Raw genomic sequence first — 17,689 nt, 5'->3', positions numbered from 1 at the left:
CCACTAGGTCTGAACTGAACTAAGCAAGCTAAATAAACTACCTTCCTAAGAGGAATCTAGTTTGAAAGTTTTTCAAATCAAAGAAAACTTCAAGGCATTCCTTGATTTTTTTTTTTTTACACAGTACTCACTTGAATTCAGACCAAAATTTTTTCCATATGTTCCATCAACATGTATTGATGTTTAGCTCATTGCAGTAGTCCCACGTGATTCTTTTCTCAACAGAATAAAACCGGAGATGGTTAAAAGCAGGGCATTCTGAGTTAGATACATCTGCATTTGATTTCCCAGTTCTACGCCACTTACTGGAGAGAATTACTTTTCTTCCCTGAGCCTCAGTTTCTGAACTTGTAAAATGGGGCTGCACGTACCTCAAAGAGATGCTATAGTATCTTATCCATGTAAGATGGATAATGTAAGATGGTAAGTTCACCTGCCACATAGCAGGTGACCAATAAACAGTAACTAGCGCAACACAATAATATTGAAGGTAGCTAGCTATAGAACAATCCTCAGGACAGAACTTCCTAGAAGCCCTCTTAGGAGCAACATTATCAACTAAATTTAAGAGTCAGCTCTAACAAAAACAGCCTGAAATCTACAGTGTTTCACCCAACTGACCCAAGAAATGATGTCCCCACTTCAATTCTTCCCATTAAATGGAAAATTCAACAGCCTGAGCAGTAACTAATAACTTATTTGTATAAAAGTAAACCCAAGGACTCAGACTACCTGTAAAGGCAATAGGACAACACAGTATTCTCTTCTGCTCCACAAACTTAGTGATCTGTTTAAAACCGTTAGTCACAGGTAGCATTGTTCTGTGACCTTCTGTGCCTCCGTTTCTTTACCAACAAAATGGGGAGTAAATGAGTTAATAAACGTAAAGTGCCAAGAACAGTACTTAGCTGCAGCTATTCACAGTAAATGTAACAACCACAATAATTAAAAATAATATGGCCCTACAGGTTTCCACCGGCTTGTCATGGGACCTTTGACAAGGAATCTGAGTTTTCTCTAGGCCTCGAATTTCCTCACAGATAATGTGTTTATGACAACAGTAATGCTCTTCTAATAGATTGGCAAATATTGAAGGAAATCATTTGTATGTTGTAAGTACAGTATCTAGCATACAGGAAGGATCCAGAAAATGCTTGCATTTATTATATCATTAAAATGATTATTTCCTTGTGAGCAAATATAAGTCAGTTTGTCTGTATATAATCTTAAAATTATATTCTGTTAAATAAATTTTGCTTCAGCCTAACCCCAGGATTCAAATCCTAGCCCTCCTTTTACTACTAGTACCTACATACAACCTTGGAGAAACTAACCTCGCTAAGTCTCCTTTACTCATGAATATGGGAATTTATTACAGCATCTACCTTAGAAGCTTGTAAAGATTAAATGAAATAATACACAAATATGAAGTTCCAACACAGTACATGTAAGCAAAGCATTCAACAAGTGTTACCAGTATTATTCTACTCACACAGACCCTAAATTTCCCCCAGAAAGGAATACGATCTTCCCTTTATCTCCATTCTCTCTCCCCTTCCTCTTACCCACAGTACTTGGATCCTCTCTAAGTGCTTGATAAATAAACTTCCTCTATTTGCTGAAAATAAATAGGGACAAAAGGGTCACAGACTCTTTTGTCCTACATATCTGGAAGACTTCACAGTGAATTTTGATTGTTCTAAGGCAGAAACCTAGAGTGATATACAGTTTGGATGCCATTTCTTTTCATAAGGTTTTCATCTCCTGGGTCAAGGATGAGCAAGATGAAAACAAACCTTAAGTTACCAGCAACTTAGAAATCACAGAAATCTTAGCTCAGATCAAGCCATCAACCAGGCTGCAGAGGTTAAGCAGCACAGCAGAATTAACCAGACATCAAACCAGCCAAGGAACCAATAATTAAGCAACATAAATCATGGAGAGTGTGCCAGGCTCTCTACTCCCAGCTGAAAGAATGGGAGACAAAATAAATAAGGCAGCAGCTATACCGCGGCCATGGTTCAGGTACTTGCTGCCTCTGGGGCGTGAACTTTCTCCTAGAAATACAGAGAAAGGAAGCATGGCAGGGTTGAGAAGGCTAACAATAAAAGAGGAAACACTAGTAGCAGTAAAGTCAGCCTCCTGGCTATGGCACAGGTGTGAGAGATGCCACCCAGCAGCTGCCACAAACACCGGGCAAAGGGATGATGCACCTTTCCCAGAGAAGGGTTCCTAATGGAAAGGCCTGCAGCCCAGTAGGGATCTCAGCAAGAGGGCTCCGGCTACCGGTCAACAGAGTTCCGCAAGCTTCCCCGCTCTGGGACTGTAGCGATGATGAATGATGGCTCTTTAGACAAACTAACTCACCATCCCTATCACGCCTGTAGGAGAAGGGGTGTGGGAGTCACGGATGAAAGTGGAGAAATCAGGACAAAGGGGCGCGCATGGTAGGTGAAGGCACAGAAGTAAAGCACCTGGAGAACTGCAAAAATCTATTTCCTTCTTTACACCAACGGGAATTTAAAAGAAGAGATTCAGTCAGCACTTTCCAATGCTTTGTTACTCATTAAAACCCCAAACGAGGCTATGAATCATCAACATGAAAAAACAAAAGCTATCATCTTTCACCAGTCTTCACTCTCCTCACTCCTAATCCCTAGATAATGACTTTTTAAATATGAGACTGACTAGGTCAATAATTAACATAGTGAATTCTAGCACTTGGGCATTAACTTTTATGACCAAAGCTGGCACAATTAACTACAAAAGTTGATTCCTGCACTCCACATTTTCTCTGTTAGTTAGATGAGAAATTCGGGGAGGGGAGACAGAGTGAAAAAAGGATTTGACATGCAGTCAGCAGGAACCAAATTCCTTCGCTTATAAATCATCACAAACTGGTTTTCCAGAAATGCATGAGCAATGTCACCAGTGAGGGGTTAATTTCTGTGCCAGCCCCTTGCTGCTAGGCACAAGGGCACAAGATGTTCAACATGGATGAAGCCCATGCCCCCTTAGCATCAGAAAGCTTCAGATTCAAACAAGGGAGGCAGAAATCAAATGATTGCAATGCTTAATATGTAGATGGGAATGTACTGGACTTAACTTACTAAGTTGACCTAAATTTCTATTGAAGGATGCATGGGTTTGAATCTCTGCCCTGCAGCTTCCATAACTGAACAACTCTTTCTTGAACTGGACGTAGCAGGGTAGGGCTACCCAAAGTGCAGTCCACAGATGGGCATCCTGGGCATCATCTGAGGGCTGCTTAGCAACGCAAATTCTTGGACCTTGCTCCAGAGAGAATCATTAACTCTGGGAGTGTATCCTTGCAGTCTGTATTATAATAAGGCCTTCAGGGGTCCTGATGCAGTTCAAGGTGAACAGCCCTGTGGTCAGCATCTCTCTTAGGCGTACAGACACTGGGTCTAATTCCAGGCCACAATGTGACTTTGTGGGGTACTTGTCCTCTCTGAGGTTCAGTCTCCTCTTCCACATAGAGTGCTTCATTCGGCTCTGAAAATATCCCTGACATTGACGGCATAAGGCTACTGCTAGCCACACATGCAAGAGCCACACTGCCCATGAACCCTGGTTCTCACTGTCTATGGAAAGAATAGTCCAGCACAGGCTTGGCAAACTATCTGAAAAGAGAAACACAGTATCTTTGGCTCCACAGGCCATCGCAACTTCCCCATCTCAGCTCCTCAACTCTGCCACTGTGACATAAAGCAGACACAGGCCCTAGGAAATGGGTACATGTAGCTATGTTCCAATAAAAGCATGGACCTGGAAATTGGAATTCCATTATCATTTTCCATCCATAACATCTTATTCTTCTTCTCGTTTATTAACCCTTAAAAATGCAAAAATCACAGTTCTTATTCACAGTTCTATACAGGAGGAGGAGTTTGCTTACTCTGGTCTAATACTCTCATATCTGTAAAGTTATCAGGCCTTATGAACAGTCCCCTCATCTGTCAGATGGGACAAATACTGCCCAGCCTGAAGGTCTGCTGTGAGAACCAGTATCTGTAGACTATCTGGTAGGCTGCTCGACAGTGCAAGCTCTCAGCAGATGGCACCTACTGTCATTATTAAAATGAATATTTGCTGGTGAAAAACTACTAGCACTCCATGATCTAGGAAAAGTGGTTAGAGCAGGACAGAAACACAATGCAAAGTGTAGGTAAATAGAGCTGCAGGTTTACCAACTTACTTGCTCTAAGAACCATCAGACACGCATCTATTTGCATACTGCTGTATTTATATACACAAATAAGCAACGAAAAATAAGCAAAACACACAAAGGAACTTCAATCACCTCACTCTCTGGGCTTAAAAGAAGATGTCGTTAATTCTGGACGACTCAATTGTTCCCATATGTGCAACTACTCTCCTGGAGCAAAAAAACAACTCAGATAAAAGTATATAAAGTCTGTCTTTGACTTCAAAGCCTCCAGGAGTTCACACTACCACACTGAGACCAAAGAGCCAACTCACACATCCCACCAAGCAGCAGTCCCTTGGGAGAATTCTCAGCTGCACAACATCTGGGGAAAACTGGGATCAGGGCTACGGAGAAACCTAGGACCTCATTTTCCAATGAGAATTCCAAAGACTATCATAGGTTTAAATATGTCCCTGGTCAGGAACTTATTACTTGCTCACCATTTGCCTTCCTTTGGCTGCCAAGAGTCTAAACACCAAGCAAGTCCTCTCCTTCTGATCCAACCTGGTGATCTGTCCTTTCTCTTCTACCACTCCCATTATCTGAGTCTGGCGGTCTCTCCACAAGGAGAGAAGGATAAATGAATCAATGTGCTGTTCAACACAGTAGCCACCAACCATATGTGGTATTGAGCACTGAATCCAGTGTGGTCTGACTAAGGGACTACATTTTTTATCTACTTTCATTTTAATTAATTTATATTCAAAAAACCTGATACTCCATTCAGTGACTGGAATGTTTAAAGATATGGGGCCCCTTGGATATGTGAAGCTACTTATTTTACTTTAAATTAGCAAAACCTAAATACAGAGCCAGTATTTCTGATAAAAATTTGGCATCTGAACTGAAAGATGTTATGATTATAACATATACTCTGGATTTGAGAATTGCTTATAAAAAAGGATACAAATATTTCATTAATAATTTATATTGATTAAATATTAAAATGAAGATATCATGGATATATTGTGTAAATAAAATGTATTGTTTAATTCTACGTGTTCTCCTCTTATGTGGCTCTTAGAGTGTCCAGCTGCATAAGTGCCCGTATTTTATTTCTGATGGCCAGCGCGGCTACAGAGCATTACATCATTACTCATATGTCACAAAGCCCGAGGTAGGCAGAATGCATCTGGCTCCGACCTCTGCACCTTGTGGTCTTTTTACTGCCCATACCCTAGAGACCAGCCACTCTCTCCCCGGCAACCCTGTTCCCTTATAGATAAGGCAAATCCTGGCAGAGATATTTGCACTGCTTTCTTTACAGGCCAGCCTCTGTCCGGGCCAAACTCATGCTGAACAATGGCACCAAGAATCAAAGTCCTGCTCACTAGAAGTTCCTGCCCCACTGCCCTGAGCAGAGCAGGCACTTGCTCATTCCAGTTCTTAAAATCTAACTTGATCTCCACGACCAGATTTTAATCCCAGATCATGACTCACTCCCAACTCAGGACGTGCATATGGAGTCTTCCTTCCAGCTCCCTTGAGATCCTGATCTTCTCAGAGCAAGATTCACAGACAGTTTTCAAAACTGACCGAAGAATTTTGTGTTTTGTGTTTGGTGAATGGAAAGCTAATAAATTCACTAAGGAAAAAAAAAAATAGCCTTTGAAGTTAGAGAGCAGACTTTTCCATGAAAGGATTTTAAGTGCAACAGTCTTCAAATCCGAGTAAATATTAAGATTCGGGAGCATGAATGTGGATGTATATTTATATTTACTGTATACACAAAGAGACACACATAGTTTTTCCACAAACACTAGGATGATCCCAGGACAGGGTGCCTCTTGCCCTGGTCCCTAATCCATCTCTTTAGGGTTAGCTTCTCCCCCACTTGCCCAAGGACCAGCTGTGTGGGCCTCACCTCCCGTATCACACAGGAAATGAAAGAGTGCTAGGCAAGGGGTCTCTCGAAGAATGTTGCCTACCCCAGGTCCTTTCATGAGATGAGGGAGGGGTCTTTGTCTTAGCCTCTTGAAATCTGTTTAAAATCAAACGCAGAACCCTTTCTCCAAGGCCACCATAGTGAAAGCAGGGATAATCCCTTCTCACCCACCTTCCCGCTGACAAACCTTTAGAGAGCTGCTAACCAGGGAAGACGCTAACCCATCGGAGGGTTAGGGCTCTTCCCTTGCCTGCTTAGGTGGAGGTGCTAAGTGGGAGTAAAATGCATAAAAGGTGTACATCAAAATGGCTGGGGACAAACAGGTCTGGACAATCCATAACCTGAATAATGAGCCTTTTAATACCAACAGCTACTGCAGCATTCGGTAATGGGATCCAGGTCACACTTGTAAATCTACTCTCTCCAATTAGAGAAATGCCTCCTTCCACTTTTCCCTAAAGCCAAGAAACGGAAAAGAACTCATCCAACTCTCAGTCCTGGGGTCCACACGTGTCTTAAATTCTCACAAACAGGTAGAAATTTTCCTCCTGGAAAGGCGGTTTTCATAACTTCACTCAGAGAATTCGGAACCTCAGAAATCATTAGTAACTTCCCTGAATCTCCTTAGAGCTAAGCTCCCTTTTTCCTTCTCTCTCCCGAGGACCCAAGTTAGGCTTCCTCCGTTCCAGCTGTTATCATTACTAATAATACCAATAATGTCGGTTTGCCTTTGCCACTTGGTATGGCACAGCACGAGCTGAATGACAAAGTGTGCTCAAGATCTTTATCTCTTGCGGTCTCCGACTCTCTCCCCACTTCAGGGGTGCCTCCGGATTGGAGAGCCCAAACTTAATACAATCTGTGAGCCTTTTTGAGAAAATCAATATAAAGCTATAAGTACAAAAATGCTATGGCTCATTCCTAAAATCTTGGAGGGACCCTGAAGTTTGGTCTCAAGTGAATCCAACTCTGTACCACCCCCTCCTTCACCCCGTATTCCTTCACTGTCAGCCCCAAATGGACAGCACATGTGACTTTGCCAGACAGCGCCTTCACAGGACTCACTCAAAAGTCAAAGGGCTATTCGGTGTTAGACACAGAATTAATACCTTCTTGTGCCCAGTCTCTTTGGCTCCTGCTTCCTCTGTCACAAAGGAAAGTCAGAAGGAGGAACAAATAAAAACAATATAGCCCAAAGTGGTCCCCATCAGACGGAAGTGTGGAAGGTGTCTAGACCAAGTACTACCTGGGTAGAAGATGGTGAAATGCGCTCTACAGACATCCACTTCCTTGCTCGTGGAGGTAAAATGCACCCTGGATACCCACACAGAGTCAGGGTTAACCTGGCATCTACTACCTACAGGGCCTGGGATAAGTTGCTTTTCTGAAGCATCTTCATTTGTAATCCAAGTTTCCTAAGCACTCCAGCTTTTTAACAAATGGCAACAGTCAATGCTGTAGTTCTCAATTCATCCAAAAAGCACTGCTTTTACACAAGTCCTTCACTCCCCCAAAATGTGCTAAAGTTCACCACTAAAGTACTTCCTCAGTCACCAAAAGACTGAAAATGAAGCCAGGCAGCTACTGGGACTTCAGCGCCTCCTGAGCAGCACGAAGCAATGCCCTGGCATGGTTATTTTATGAGAGAGGTACCTGACCTTATATACTCGCTGGAGTTATCTCAGAGTTGAAGATTCATACTGTGTGTACCTGGGAAATCTCGGGTGTCCAGGCTTGGGGGAGTCCCATCCTTTGCAAATGCTCTGAGATCTCATGGTTTAAGAACCACAGCCTCACTTGGTCATGGGTGTCTGCGTTTTCTGTTTTGTTTCTTGCTTCTTAATTCTGGGGACTAAAATGGTCAGGACAAAAGATACATTGTTCCTTTATTTTCCATCTTTCTTCCCTCCAGTCCAGATCTCTGTTTCCTCTCCCTCCAGGTTTCAAATTGGCTCCAGGTTTTCTATGAGATGCTGTAAGAAACACACTGAGAAGGCACTTAAGAGGTACATGAAATGACAGGCTTAAGTTGCAGGCTATATGTGAGGGCGAAAGCCCATGCTATATCCATGAAGGATGCTGCTGTCCATAGAACATAGTTTAGGCTCAAGTCTGTAGTTGGAGTCTCAAAAGCAAATTAGAAGGGCTGGGGATTTAGCTCTGTGGTTCCGCCGCCTGCCTCAAAATCGTGCAAAGTCCTGAGTTCGATCCCTGGTACCAAATTAGTGACACCATTTATATATTCAACAAACATTTAGAGATGATTGGCTGAGACCAGTCTAGTTCTTAGGGATACCACGCTGAAGAAGACAGGTTCTTTTCTCAACTGAGACACCACAGAGGAACCCACTACCGCCCCACGCCTGTATTTCACACCACTTCATTCCTTCAGATCACCTTGCATACTTTCAACTTCGAGATTATCTGCCCTCCCAATGAGCCTGTAATTTTCCTTAGGGAAAAAATAATATTCACCTTCAGATGCTCGGTACATACTGTCTGATTGATCTACTGAAGGTCCCTGTCTCCTAAGAGTGCACAAACAAAAGAGCTGGCTGTGGAAGAGTTCAGTGACACCCCAGGGTGACAGCTGCCACTACAGAGACAAAAGCTAAGGGGAACACAGAGGAAGCCTGTTAAAGCAGGACAAGGTCTGGCCTCAGAAGCGACACTGAACCAGAAGCTAAGTGATTAGAACTTTCATCAATGGAGGTAACATGATAGTAGACCAAATTTCTTGCAGAAAAGACAGTATGCACAATAACAACTAATAACTCATAACTATCAAGGACCTAATACACATCAGGTTCTGTTTTCTAAAATTGGGCTTTGCATCTTTGTAGGTGCTATTTTTGCTCCATTTCACAGAAAAGAATATTGAGGCCTGGAGCTCTCATGAGAGGAACAGGTTGGTCTGATCTCAGAGGCCAGGTTGCAATGCCTGTGCTAAACTACACTAGTAGAGCTGAGAAGGATGGTGATACATCTAGAGAACTGAGATCCATTTAGATATGAGTCAAACTATCAGTGAGAGAACTGCAGGTAGCAGAGGCCAGATACATGGGCAGGGGTCAGAAGGAACTTGAACCCACAATGAACAGCTTTATCACACAGGGGTTAGAGACCCAAGACAAGCATTAAAGGACACAAATGGCTCCGTCAGCATTGTTCATTAGCACAACACTCTGGGAGCAATGGGAAAGATGGCCAAAATCATTATTTCAAAAGACAGACAAAACATGAAGGCATGGACAAGGCAAAGGGAGTAAGGCTAGGGAGTAACAAGCAGATTCAGGAGACTTTCCTGAGACAAAATTGATGCAATATGGTGAAGGACTAGGTTGGGGGTGGGAAAAGAAGAATAAATGAGAAGACATTAGGTTCATAACTCGATATCACCATTCATCCAATTTCCCATCAATCAAGATAAATACACAAAGACAAGTGACTGGAGAAAAGAGTAGCTCATTCATGCATCCATCTGTTATATTATCATCTAACTGCTTCGTGTCCATAGGCCATATCAGCCTGGCCAAACCGTAATCTTCTGCAGGTCAAAAATAACCCACAAGAACTTATGTCCACATATACACTCAGTGTTCACTTCAGTAAAAGATGCAAAACTTAATATGATTCACCAAATATGTGTCAAATATCAAAACTGTACAGCACATTGTGTCCAAATGGTGCTTGCTGACCAATCAGAGAAACCATTAAAGAAAATACAAAGCTATCAATACGTATTATAAAGGATCTTCAGCTTACAACAGAAGAAATGCAAATAACTAATATAAATTGAAAATTCAAGTTTACTAGTACAAACAAGTACAAATTAAAGCAGTATCTTTCTTAGGGTGGGGGAAGAATTTGAGACAAGATCTTGCTATGTGGTCGAGGCTGTCCTCAAACTCACAATCCTCTTGCCTCCCTCTCCCCATGTATTTTTCTGGCCGATCAAAATGCAAAGACTTTCCAAATACCTCCACGAGATCCTCCCTGGGGTCTCTCTTTGCTGAACCAGCTAAAGCACAGGATCTAGTGGAGAACTCTGGGGCCCTAGGAGACAGTGCAGTCACTTACGGTGGGCCACAGCAGAGCTACCCAGAAGAGCTAGCTAACCAAGGAGCCTGGCAAGAAATGAAACTAGTGGGAGCTGAAGTTGTTTTCTGCAGTATAATAAATACATAGATACTCTCATTCAGCCCTACAGTGACGTATTGAGGAATTCATGATCATCCCCACTTTGGAAACAGGAGTACTAAAATCAAAACAATTCACTTGTGGTTCTACAATAAGTAAATAGTGCAAACATAATTAACGCCCACCTTTTGTGGCTTCAGTGTGATGTGGAGTGGATACACACCCCAACAATCAAATGACTGTGAGGTGATCGCTGCTCTGTATTGAGAACCAACCCTACGCGTGATAGGGTCCTCAGCCCTATGCAGAGTGGGCCCTCAGCAGGCATAGTGCCTTGCAGGAACATTCCATATACCCTAAAAGACCAGAACTACTGCCATGGCATAATGTTTTCCTCTTAGCCAGTCTAAGATTCCCATTATTAGAGTCACAATTGGAAAGGCAATAATGATATTTTATTAACATCTCTAGCTCAGTTTTTCCAATGTGAAAATGGATAATAAAATCTATTTCAGTAATCTATTGAGAAGATTAAAGTCTTCACCCACAGAATAAAGTTAACCCTGCCTCACAATAAATCTTACTCCGCTCCAGTACTACCCGAGGGAAGCCGGCATTGACTTCTAATGACAGGACACATGGTGTGCCCTCTCTCTCCCTCTCTCTCTCTCTCCCTCTCTCTCTCTCTCTCTCTCCCTCTCTCTCTCTCTCTCTCTCTCCTTGCTTCCATTATGCTATCCAGAGACCTACGCTATTTTATTCTTCATGTTGAACCATAAGCACTGTTATCCTTTAAATCTAAAATGTTCCCCAAGACTCATGTGTTTGGAAAGTGACTGGATCACAGGGGTGCTGTACTTACTGGCGGACTCATCCACTGATGAATTCACAGCTGACTGTGCTGTTCAGAGGTGGAGCCAAGTTGGAGGTGGAGCACTAGGGGCAGATTATTGTCCCTAGCACCTCTTCTCTCGGTTCCTGGCTGCCATGGAGTGAGCAGCTTTCCTCCACCAGACCCTTGCACCATGCATTTTGGCCTAGGAGGTAGGTGACCATGGACTGAACCCACTGGAAACTGGGCCAAATAAACCTCTCCTCTAAGTTGTGTGTGTCAGGTATTGTGTCCCACTGATGGTAAAGTGACTGATACAGGCATTCATTCATTTTCCTCCTTCCCTTACTGAAATGTAAGTCATTGGAAGATGGGGTCAATTGTTTATACATCTTGTGATATAAAAGGAATTAGAACATGACATCCCAAAATACGCCACTTTGGAATACTGATTATTTTCAGCTGAAGGCAACTGAGGAAAAGCAAATGTAAGAAAGGCCCTCTGATCTGATCTCTCCCTTTCTACCAAAATACAGGGCATAAAATTTCCCATGAGAAAGGTGCTCTCCCTGTACCAGGAAGAGGAGAATATTACCATCAAAAGTAGAGGGTCAGCACCAAGATTAATCCACAAAAATAAACTTACTTTTTAAAAAACCCTACTTTCCATTAGCTCCTTCTGTGCATTTCACAATCACTTTCTTACAATTCACTTCCTTTGGCCCAAACCCCCTTTTCTTTTTCCTTTTTCTTATCATATCTCCACAATTTATCATTCTTTGTTAAAATGCTATATAAGCTCTCAGGCTTAACTGTTCTTTGTGTCATTGTATCTTAAATATATGTGAAGCCCTCTGTATGAGCACAAAGACACTAACATCAAATTTTAAAAAGTACTCTTTCCTCTTGTAAGTCTGCCTTTTGCTGGTCTGAGTATCAGGCCCAGGTACGTGAGCTAACAGAGTAGGGAAAGTCTTTCCTTCCCTACAGATGCCAACACCTGTCTCAGGCCAGTATGTGACAGAAAATGTTTCATTTTTTAAAAAAAAATCCATCAGCTTACCCTTAGTTCAACTCTATTAAAAATCGTTATAACTGTACACGGTCTGTAACTTGGGAAAAGGAAGGAAGCAAGTGAAGTGACCATCCAAAATTATATGCAAGAGGCCAGGCTTGCACTGAACATGGAGACCGAAATCCACTCCCCACTCCACCGTGTGTGGCCTTTTGAAGACAACAAGGGAAATAGGCCCACACAGATCTCACAAAGGAAGGTATGTTGTTGCTTCAAGGGAGTAGTGACTGCACGGTATTGGGACATCAGAGAAAGTCATCCCCCGGGAAAGTACCGGGAACAGCTCGGAAGTCCAAGGAAAGCTGGCAGATGTGAGTCTGAATTCAGGCCCACTCTGTCTTCAACCCCCTGTGGCTCTGGACACATCTCTTCGAGTCAGGACTGTCAGCTTCCTTATCATAAAATGGGCTTGAACCTAGAGACTTACCTTTCAGAGCTTTGTGTAAGAAAAAGAGTTACGTTACATGAAACAGGCTGAGGCTGCAGTAAGTATTAACTAAACTACAGTTACTACTGTATGTCAGGAAAAATGGCACATATCAGATGCCTGTGCCACACAGTACGTTTCATACCCTATCTTATTTCACCCCACAGCACAGTAGGAGATACTGTTTTGATATTACGTTGAGGAAAATGAGACTCTTGAGACATTTAAGTAACTTGGCCAAGGTTTCATACTGAGCAAGGGACACAACCAGAATGTAGACAAACGCCTTTCTGTATCCAAAGTCTTTACTCTTTGCAGCGCACCTGCCTGCATCATTTTGAAAGAAGATAAAGAGGCCTCGGAGATGGCCCAAATGACTGCGGTTAACGCGAGGTACTGGAAGTAAGCGGCTAAATCAGACTCTGTTGTAAATCCGCAGGTGCGTCGTCGGTGACGCCCGAAGGGAGCTGGGGGTATGGCCCAGTGGCGGGGTCCGTGCTCAGCATGTGTGAGGGCCTGGCTTCCATCTCCAGCTCCCACCACACCAAAAGGCAAAGATGTTTGCAACACAGAGAATGAAGCAGGGGAGAAACCGGAAGGGAAGAAGATGTCCAGAACATAAATGTCATGCTCCTCAACTTCCCCATCAGTGCACACCACAATAAATAGGATAAATGACTCATATTTACATTTTAATCCTCATGCTAAAAGTCTCGGGGTTGCATTTCTATCCTGTAATACTGATGCATTACTTCCTAGTGATTTGGCCACCATGTGTGAGTCCCAGAAAGCATTCTGAAACCGAGAGGAAGTTCCTTACAGTCACAGGAAACGTCTGACCTCCTTCAACCGCAAGAAAGACAAATTCTACTAGGTTGGTTTTTGTTTGCATCATTAACACCAAGGCACGACTCTGGAAGATGACTCGGGGAACCAGAACACCAGTAGATAGCTTCGAGTCACACTACAGAAAGACAAATGTCATTTCACAACAACACAGCAAAAACCACAAATTTGTTTTCTGATGTTTTCATTTGCCACATGCAGCTGTCCCAAGCCGAGAACAAACAGGCTTTTGCATTCTCCAGTGAGGGTCTAGGAAACCCTCCTTCTGCGAGTCCTTCTGACTCGTGCCATCAGGCTAGGCACTTGTAAAAACAGCAGTGCAGAGAAAGCGCGGCGCGGGAGGCGCTTCACTCTGGGGTGGAAAGTTGTTCTCCACGGAGTCCTCACTCCAAGTCTTCCCACCTGAAGCCCCAAGGCTGTGACCCCAGAAAGAGACTCTGTGAGGGCGAAGAACTAGACCTAGACCGAGAGAAAGAACTCAACAACAAGGATGGCCGAGTGGACTTCGATAAGGCGTGAAATCAATTTTTTCTGTTCAAATGTATGAAACTAAGGAGGTCGAAGCTTCTCTAGTAACTGATGCATCCTCCTCCTGTGAACTTTTCTGAAGTAGAGCTAGCGTCCCCCAGAGCTCGCAGAACTCACTCCTCGGGGACGAATACCTGTGAGCCCCGAAGTTTTGTCTTCCCAGACTCAAAGGCAAGCAGAGCTCCCGGCACGCTCCCCCCTTCCCAAGCGCTGCGCCCCTCGCCGCCCACCACCCACTCCCGGCCGCCCCTCTGCAGCCCCGCCGGCCTGAGCGGCCTGGGCTCCGCAGAGCCGAGCCCAGACCGAAGCCCTCCCCGCCTGCCATGCCCACCCTTCCGCACGCAGCCCTGCTCCGCCCGCAGCCCGCTGCGTGCAGCTCCTCGATGCAGGCGCGAGCAGGCGGGGAGGTGGGGAACGGAGCCTTGCGAGCTGCACGCTGCAGAGCCTCCCTCCATATGCATTTGCCAAAGGAACAAAAAGAAGACCAACGCCAGCAGGGACAACTGGGATGAGGATGCGGCGGGACCTCGGCGGACTCTGCGCCTCTCCGCAGCCAGGGGCCGGCGGACCACGCGTGCGAGCCGCGGAGCGCAGTCTTTACCTTCAGGATGCAGGCCATGGCGCCCCGCCCGCCCTCCTGCGGCCGAGCAGCGGCAGCCGGGTCAGGGGCCGTCCGGGCGGCCGGCGTGAGAGCGGCGCCGCAGCTGGACCTCGCCGGCGCACATTCCCGCAGAGCCGGACCGCGGCGAGCAGCGCGGCAAGGCCCCGCCCCTTCCCCGCCCTCGCGCCCGGCCACTGGCCGGCGCCTCTGCGGCCCCGCCCCAGATCCGGCCCCGTGCCCTCCGATGGCCCCGCCCCTGTCCCGCCCCCGGCCACTGGCCCCGCCCCGGGTCACGTGCCGTCCTGGCGCGGGTGCCCGCAGCCGCGCGCTGCCCACTTCTTTCTTCTCTGCTTCCCCTAGAGGTTCTGGGGTCCCTGGACGCGAAGTCCTCTTTATGGTCCTCTTTGCAGCAGGCAGGGTTCTGGGTCCCAGAGGGCAGAGAACGGCCTCAAACTCCTCGGACGCGTCTCACACATTTTAAAAAGTTAAATGGGTCTGGCCTCGTCCCTCTGCAGGCTTCGGGCTCATCACAGAGTCCCCGAAAGTGGCTAGGAAGCTTTCCCGGGCTGTGGAAGGACTGACGCTTTGCTCTGCAAAATTCAGTGGGCCGGCTTGTCTAAAATTGCTGATTTGCCACTAATTAGGGAGAGCGAGTGCCTATCAACAAAAGAATCTGTATGATCCTAGCCTGCCTACCTGTGGTGTGTGTAGGTAGATACTCTATACACACACAGGTGCACGCATGTGTATGGAGAAAGCAATCCAAAAATTCATTTGGAACCAGAAGAGACCTTGAATAGCAAAAGCAACTCTAGGCAACGGAGACATGGCAAGGGATATCACAATCCCCAACCTGCAACTATACTACAAAGCTACTGTGATAAAGACAGCATGGTACTGGCAAAGAAGCAGACCCTAGGATCAGTGGAATAGATTAAAAGATGCAGAAATAACTCCAGACATACTCAGCCTCTGAGGATCTTTGACAAGAGGAAAGATAGCCTCTTTAATAAATGGTGTTGGAAAAACTGGGTTTCACTCTGCCAATATATTTATATAGCTGTTCTTTCCTGCTGCAAGCTTGTTCATGCAAAAGAGTGCATTCTAAACACACAGTGTATAGACAATGTAAACGTGTACATCTTGTGCATGTATAGTTCCCTTGGCTAGCTCGCGTGCCTGGAGTCAGGGCCAGCATTGCGGGTTTCCCAAACCACAGGGCAGAAACCAGGAGTGCAAGAGATTTGGTATGTTGTTGAGATCCTTCAAAGTCCCGAGAAACCCAAGGAGCTGCAGAAAGCAGGTTGGGGAGACTGAGTCTGGAGAACTGCGGAAGCGCCTCCTTTTTGGTCCCCCCGGAGACCACACTTTTGCTCTGCCGTCCTCCCTTGGCCATCAGGTGTACGGTATTTCCAGTAAGACGGCCTGATCAGGACTGTACACTTTAAGCTCCTGCGTTAGCTCAAGGGCTTTAGCAGACATGGAAAACTCTTAGTTATTTCATTCATTCAGTCATCAGACTTACTGAGCTGCTACTAAATGGAGAAACGAAAATTTTTTTAACTATCACTAACTTGAGGAAAAATCTTTATTAAGGGACTGTGAGACCTGTGAGGGATAAAAGAATAATTTTCTGTGGGGCACTGTCATGCAGGCCTTATCATCTCAGTCCTCAGGGAGGCTGAGGCAGGAAGGTTTCAAGTGTGACCCTAGCCTGGGCAACGTAGGGACTTAGTGAGACCCCATCTAAGAAAGAGAAGGAAAGAAAGAAATATGAAAGAAAGAAAAGAAAGGGAGGAAGGAAGGAAGAAAATTAGGAAGAGCTGGGGATGTAGTTCAGTAGGAAGGCCCTGAGTCAATCTCCCATGCTGCAGAGAAAAGGACTCTCCTGGTCTCCAATATGGCGAGCCTGCTGTTAGTGGGAAAGAGGACAGACACGTGCTGACAGGACGGGGTCAGGTCCTTAACAGGCTAAGGGGAAGCAAAGCTGTAAGCAAGGTGGAGTGCAGGTGGGAAAAGCACATCACTGCGTCTTCAAAGAGTCAGCACATCTGGGAGGGAACACAGCAGACTCTGGGAGACAGCACTGGGGCCACCTCCCTGCTGGATGACCTTGACCAAGTTTCTTAATTTCTCTTCAATCTTCCCACTGATAATGATGCATGTCCTCAGGAGGCTGATGTTCCTGAAGCACTTACCTTGATTTCTGGTGCTACGAGCATTAGTAATGGTAGCTCATTATCGGAAGAAGAAAACCTGTCCTGACCACAGCTTGTGGGAGAAGATACATAGGACAATCTCTATCATCCTTGGGTGTCTTCCAAGGATTGACAACAAAGGGATAAACATCTAGCAGCTCGAGACTTGGTTATGTCAAGTGAGGGCTTTGCTAACTCCTTCAGTCTACTTTGGCACAGCTTTCTCAATAAAACACCCATCCTCCTTTTCCCCCCTCCCAAAACGTTATTTTTCTTATTAACATCCATAGGTCATGTCCCAGTACACCTAGGAATAGAGGCATATTTGTAACAGTCTAAAAACTCAATACGTTTTAGAATAAATCTGGACAGAAATTTTTACAAGATAGCATTTGTTTCAGATGGACTACTCAAAAAAGTTTTTGGATAGAAATAAAAACGAGTTCTGAATATACCAGGAAATGAAGGTACAGCCAGATTCGCAGGAGGTAGGAGGCCAGGAGCATGTGGCCAGGATAGTTTTGTTTTAAAACAGGCCAAACTACAGGAATAACTTAGTCTAGCCCATAGGTGTAGCATAATTTTCCAACTCTCAAATAATGTAACTTAAAGCCAAGATGTTCTGTTTGCAAAAATAATGACACAAAGGATGCACCTTGCAATTAGATCCAATATCGTGTTCGATTCTCCAATATCTGTGAGTGCATGTATCATTCTCATTTGGTGAGGGGGGAAACGGGTTTGAGCCCAGAGAATTCTGGGCCTGCCATCCTGTCTGCATACGCAGTTGGCCAGTATGTCAAGAGCCCAATCTCTGTCATGTGGCACCACTAGAATTTAGTGTTTTGTCCTGTTTGGTCATAAGAAACCTACAGTAAGTATATGAGGATACAAAACAGGGGTTAAGTATGTAAGTATGTGAAGGA

General features: G+C 44.9%; 1 protein-coding gene across 4 annotated transcripts in view; it reads right to left on the bottom strand.

Moving 5' to 3' along the window:
* The window catches only part of St6galnac3 (ST6 N-acetylgalactosaminide alpha-2,6-sialyltransferase 3), a 523,837-nt gene extending 509,106 nt beyond the window's left edge, over positions 1–14,731 (bottom strand). For 3 of the 4 annotated variants that reach the window (XR_015451934.1, XR_015451935.1, XM_004841424.3), the window contains exon 1: positions 14,566–14,715. Coding sequence is in view for 2 of the 4 variants with exons in the window: in XM_004841424.3 (XP_004841481.1) it covers positions 14,566–14,583 (18 nt within the window). In the remaining 2 variants the exon portion in view is untranslated. Of the gene's footprint in view, positions 1–14,565 lie in introns of all 4 variants that reach the window. The other variant, XM_021255510.2, reaches the window with a different exon arrangement.
* Positions 14,732–17,689: the final 2,958 nt, after the last annotated feature.

Source organism: Heterocephalus glaber, unplaced genomic scaffold (assembly GCF_053883595.1).
Source record: "Heterocephalus glaber isolate CG9 unplaced genomic scaffold, H.glaber_assembly_v1.0 deba00001442, whole genome shotgun sequence".
Taxonomy (NCBI): Eukaryota; Metazoa; Chordata; class Mammalia; order Rodentia; family Bathyergidae; genus Heterocephalus; species Heterocephalus glaber.
Note: the sequence above shows the minus strand (reverse complement) of the source record. Positions and strands in the feature narration are given on the sequence as shown.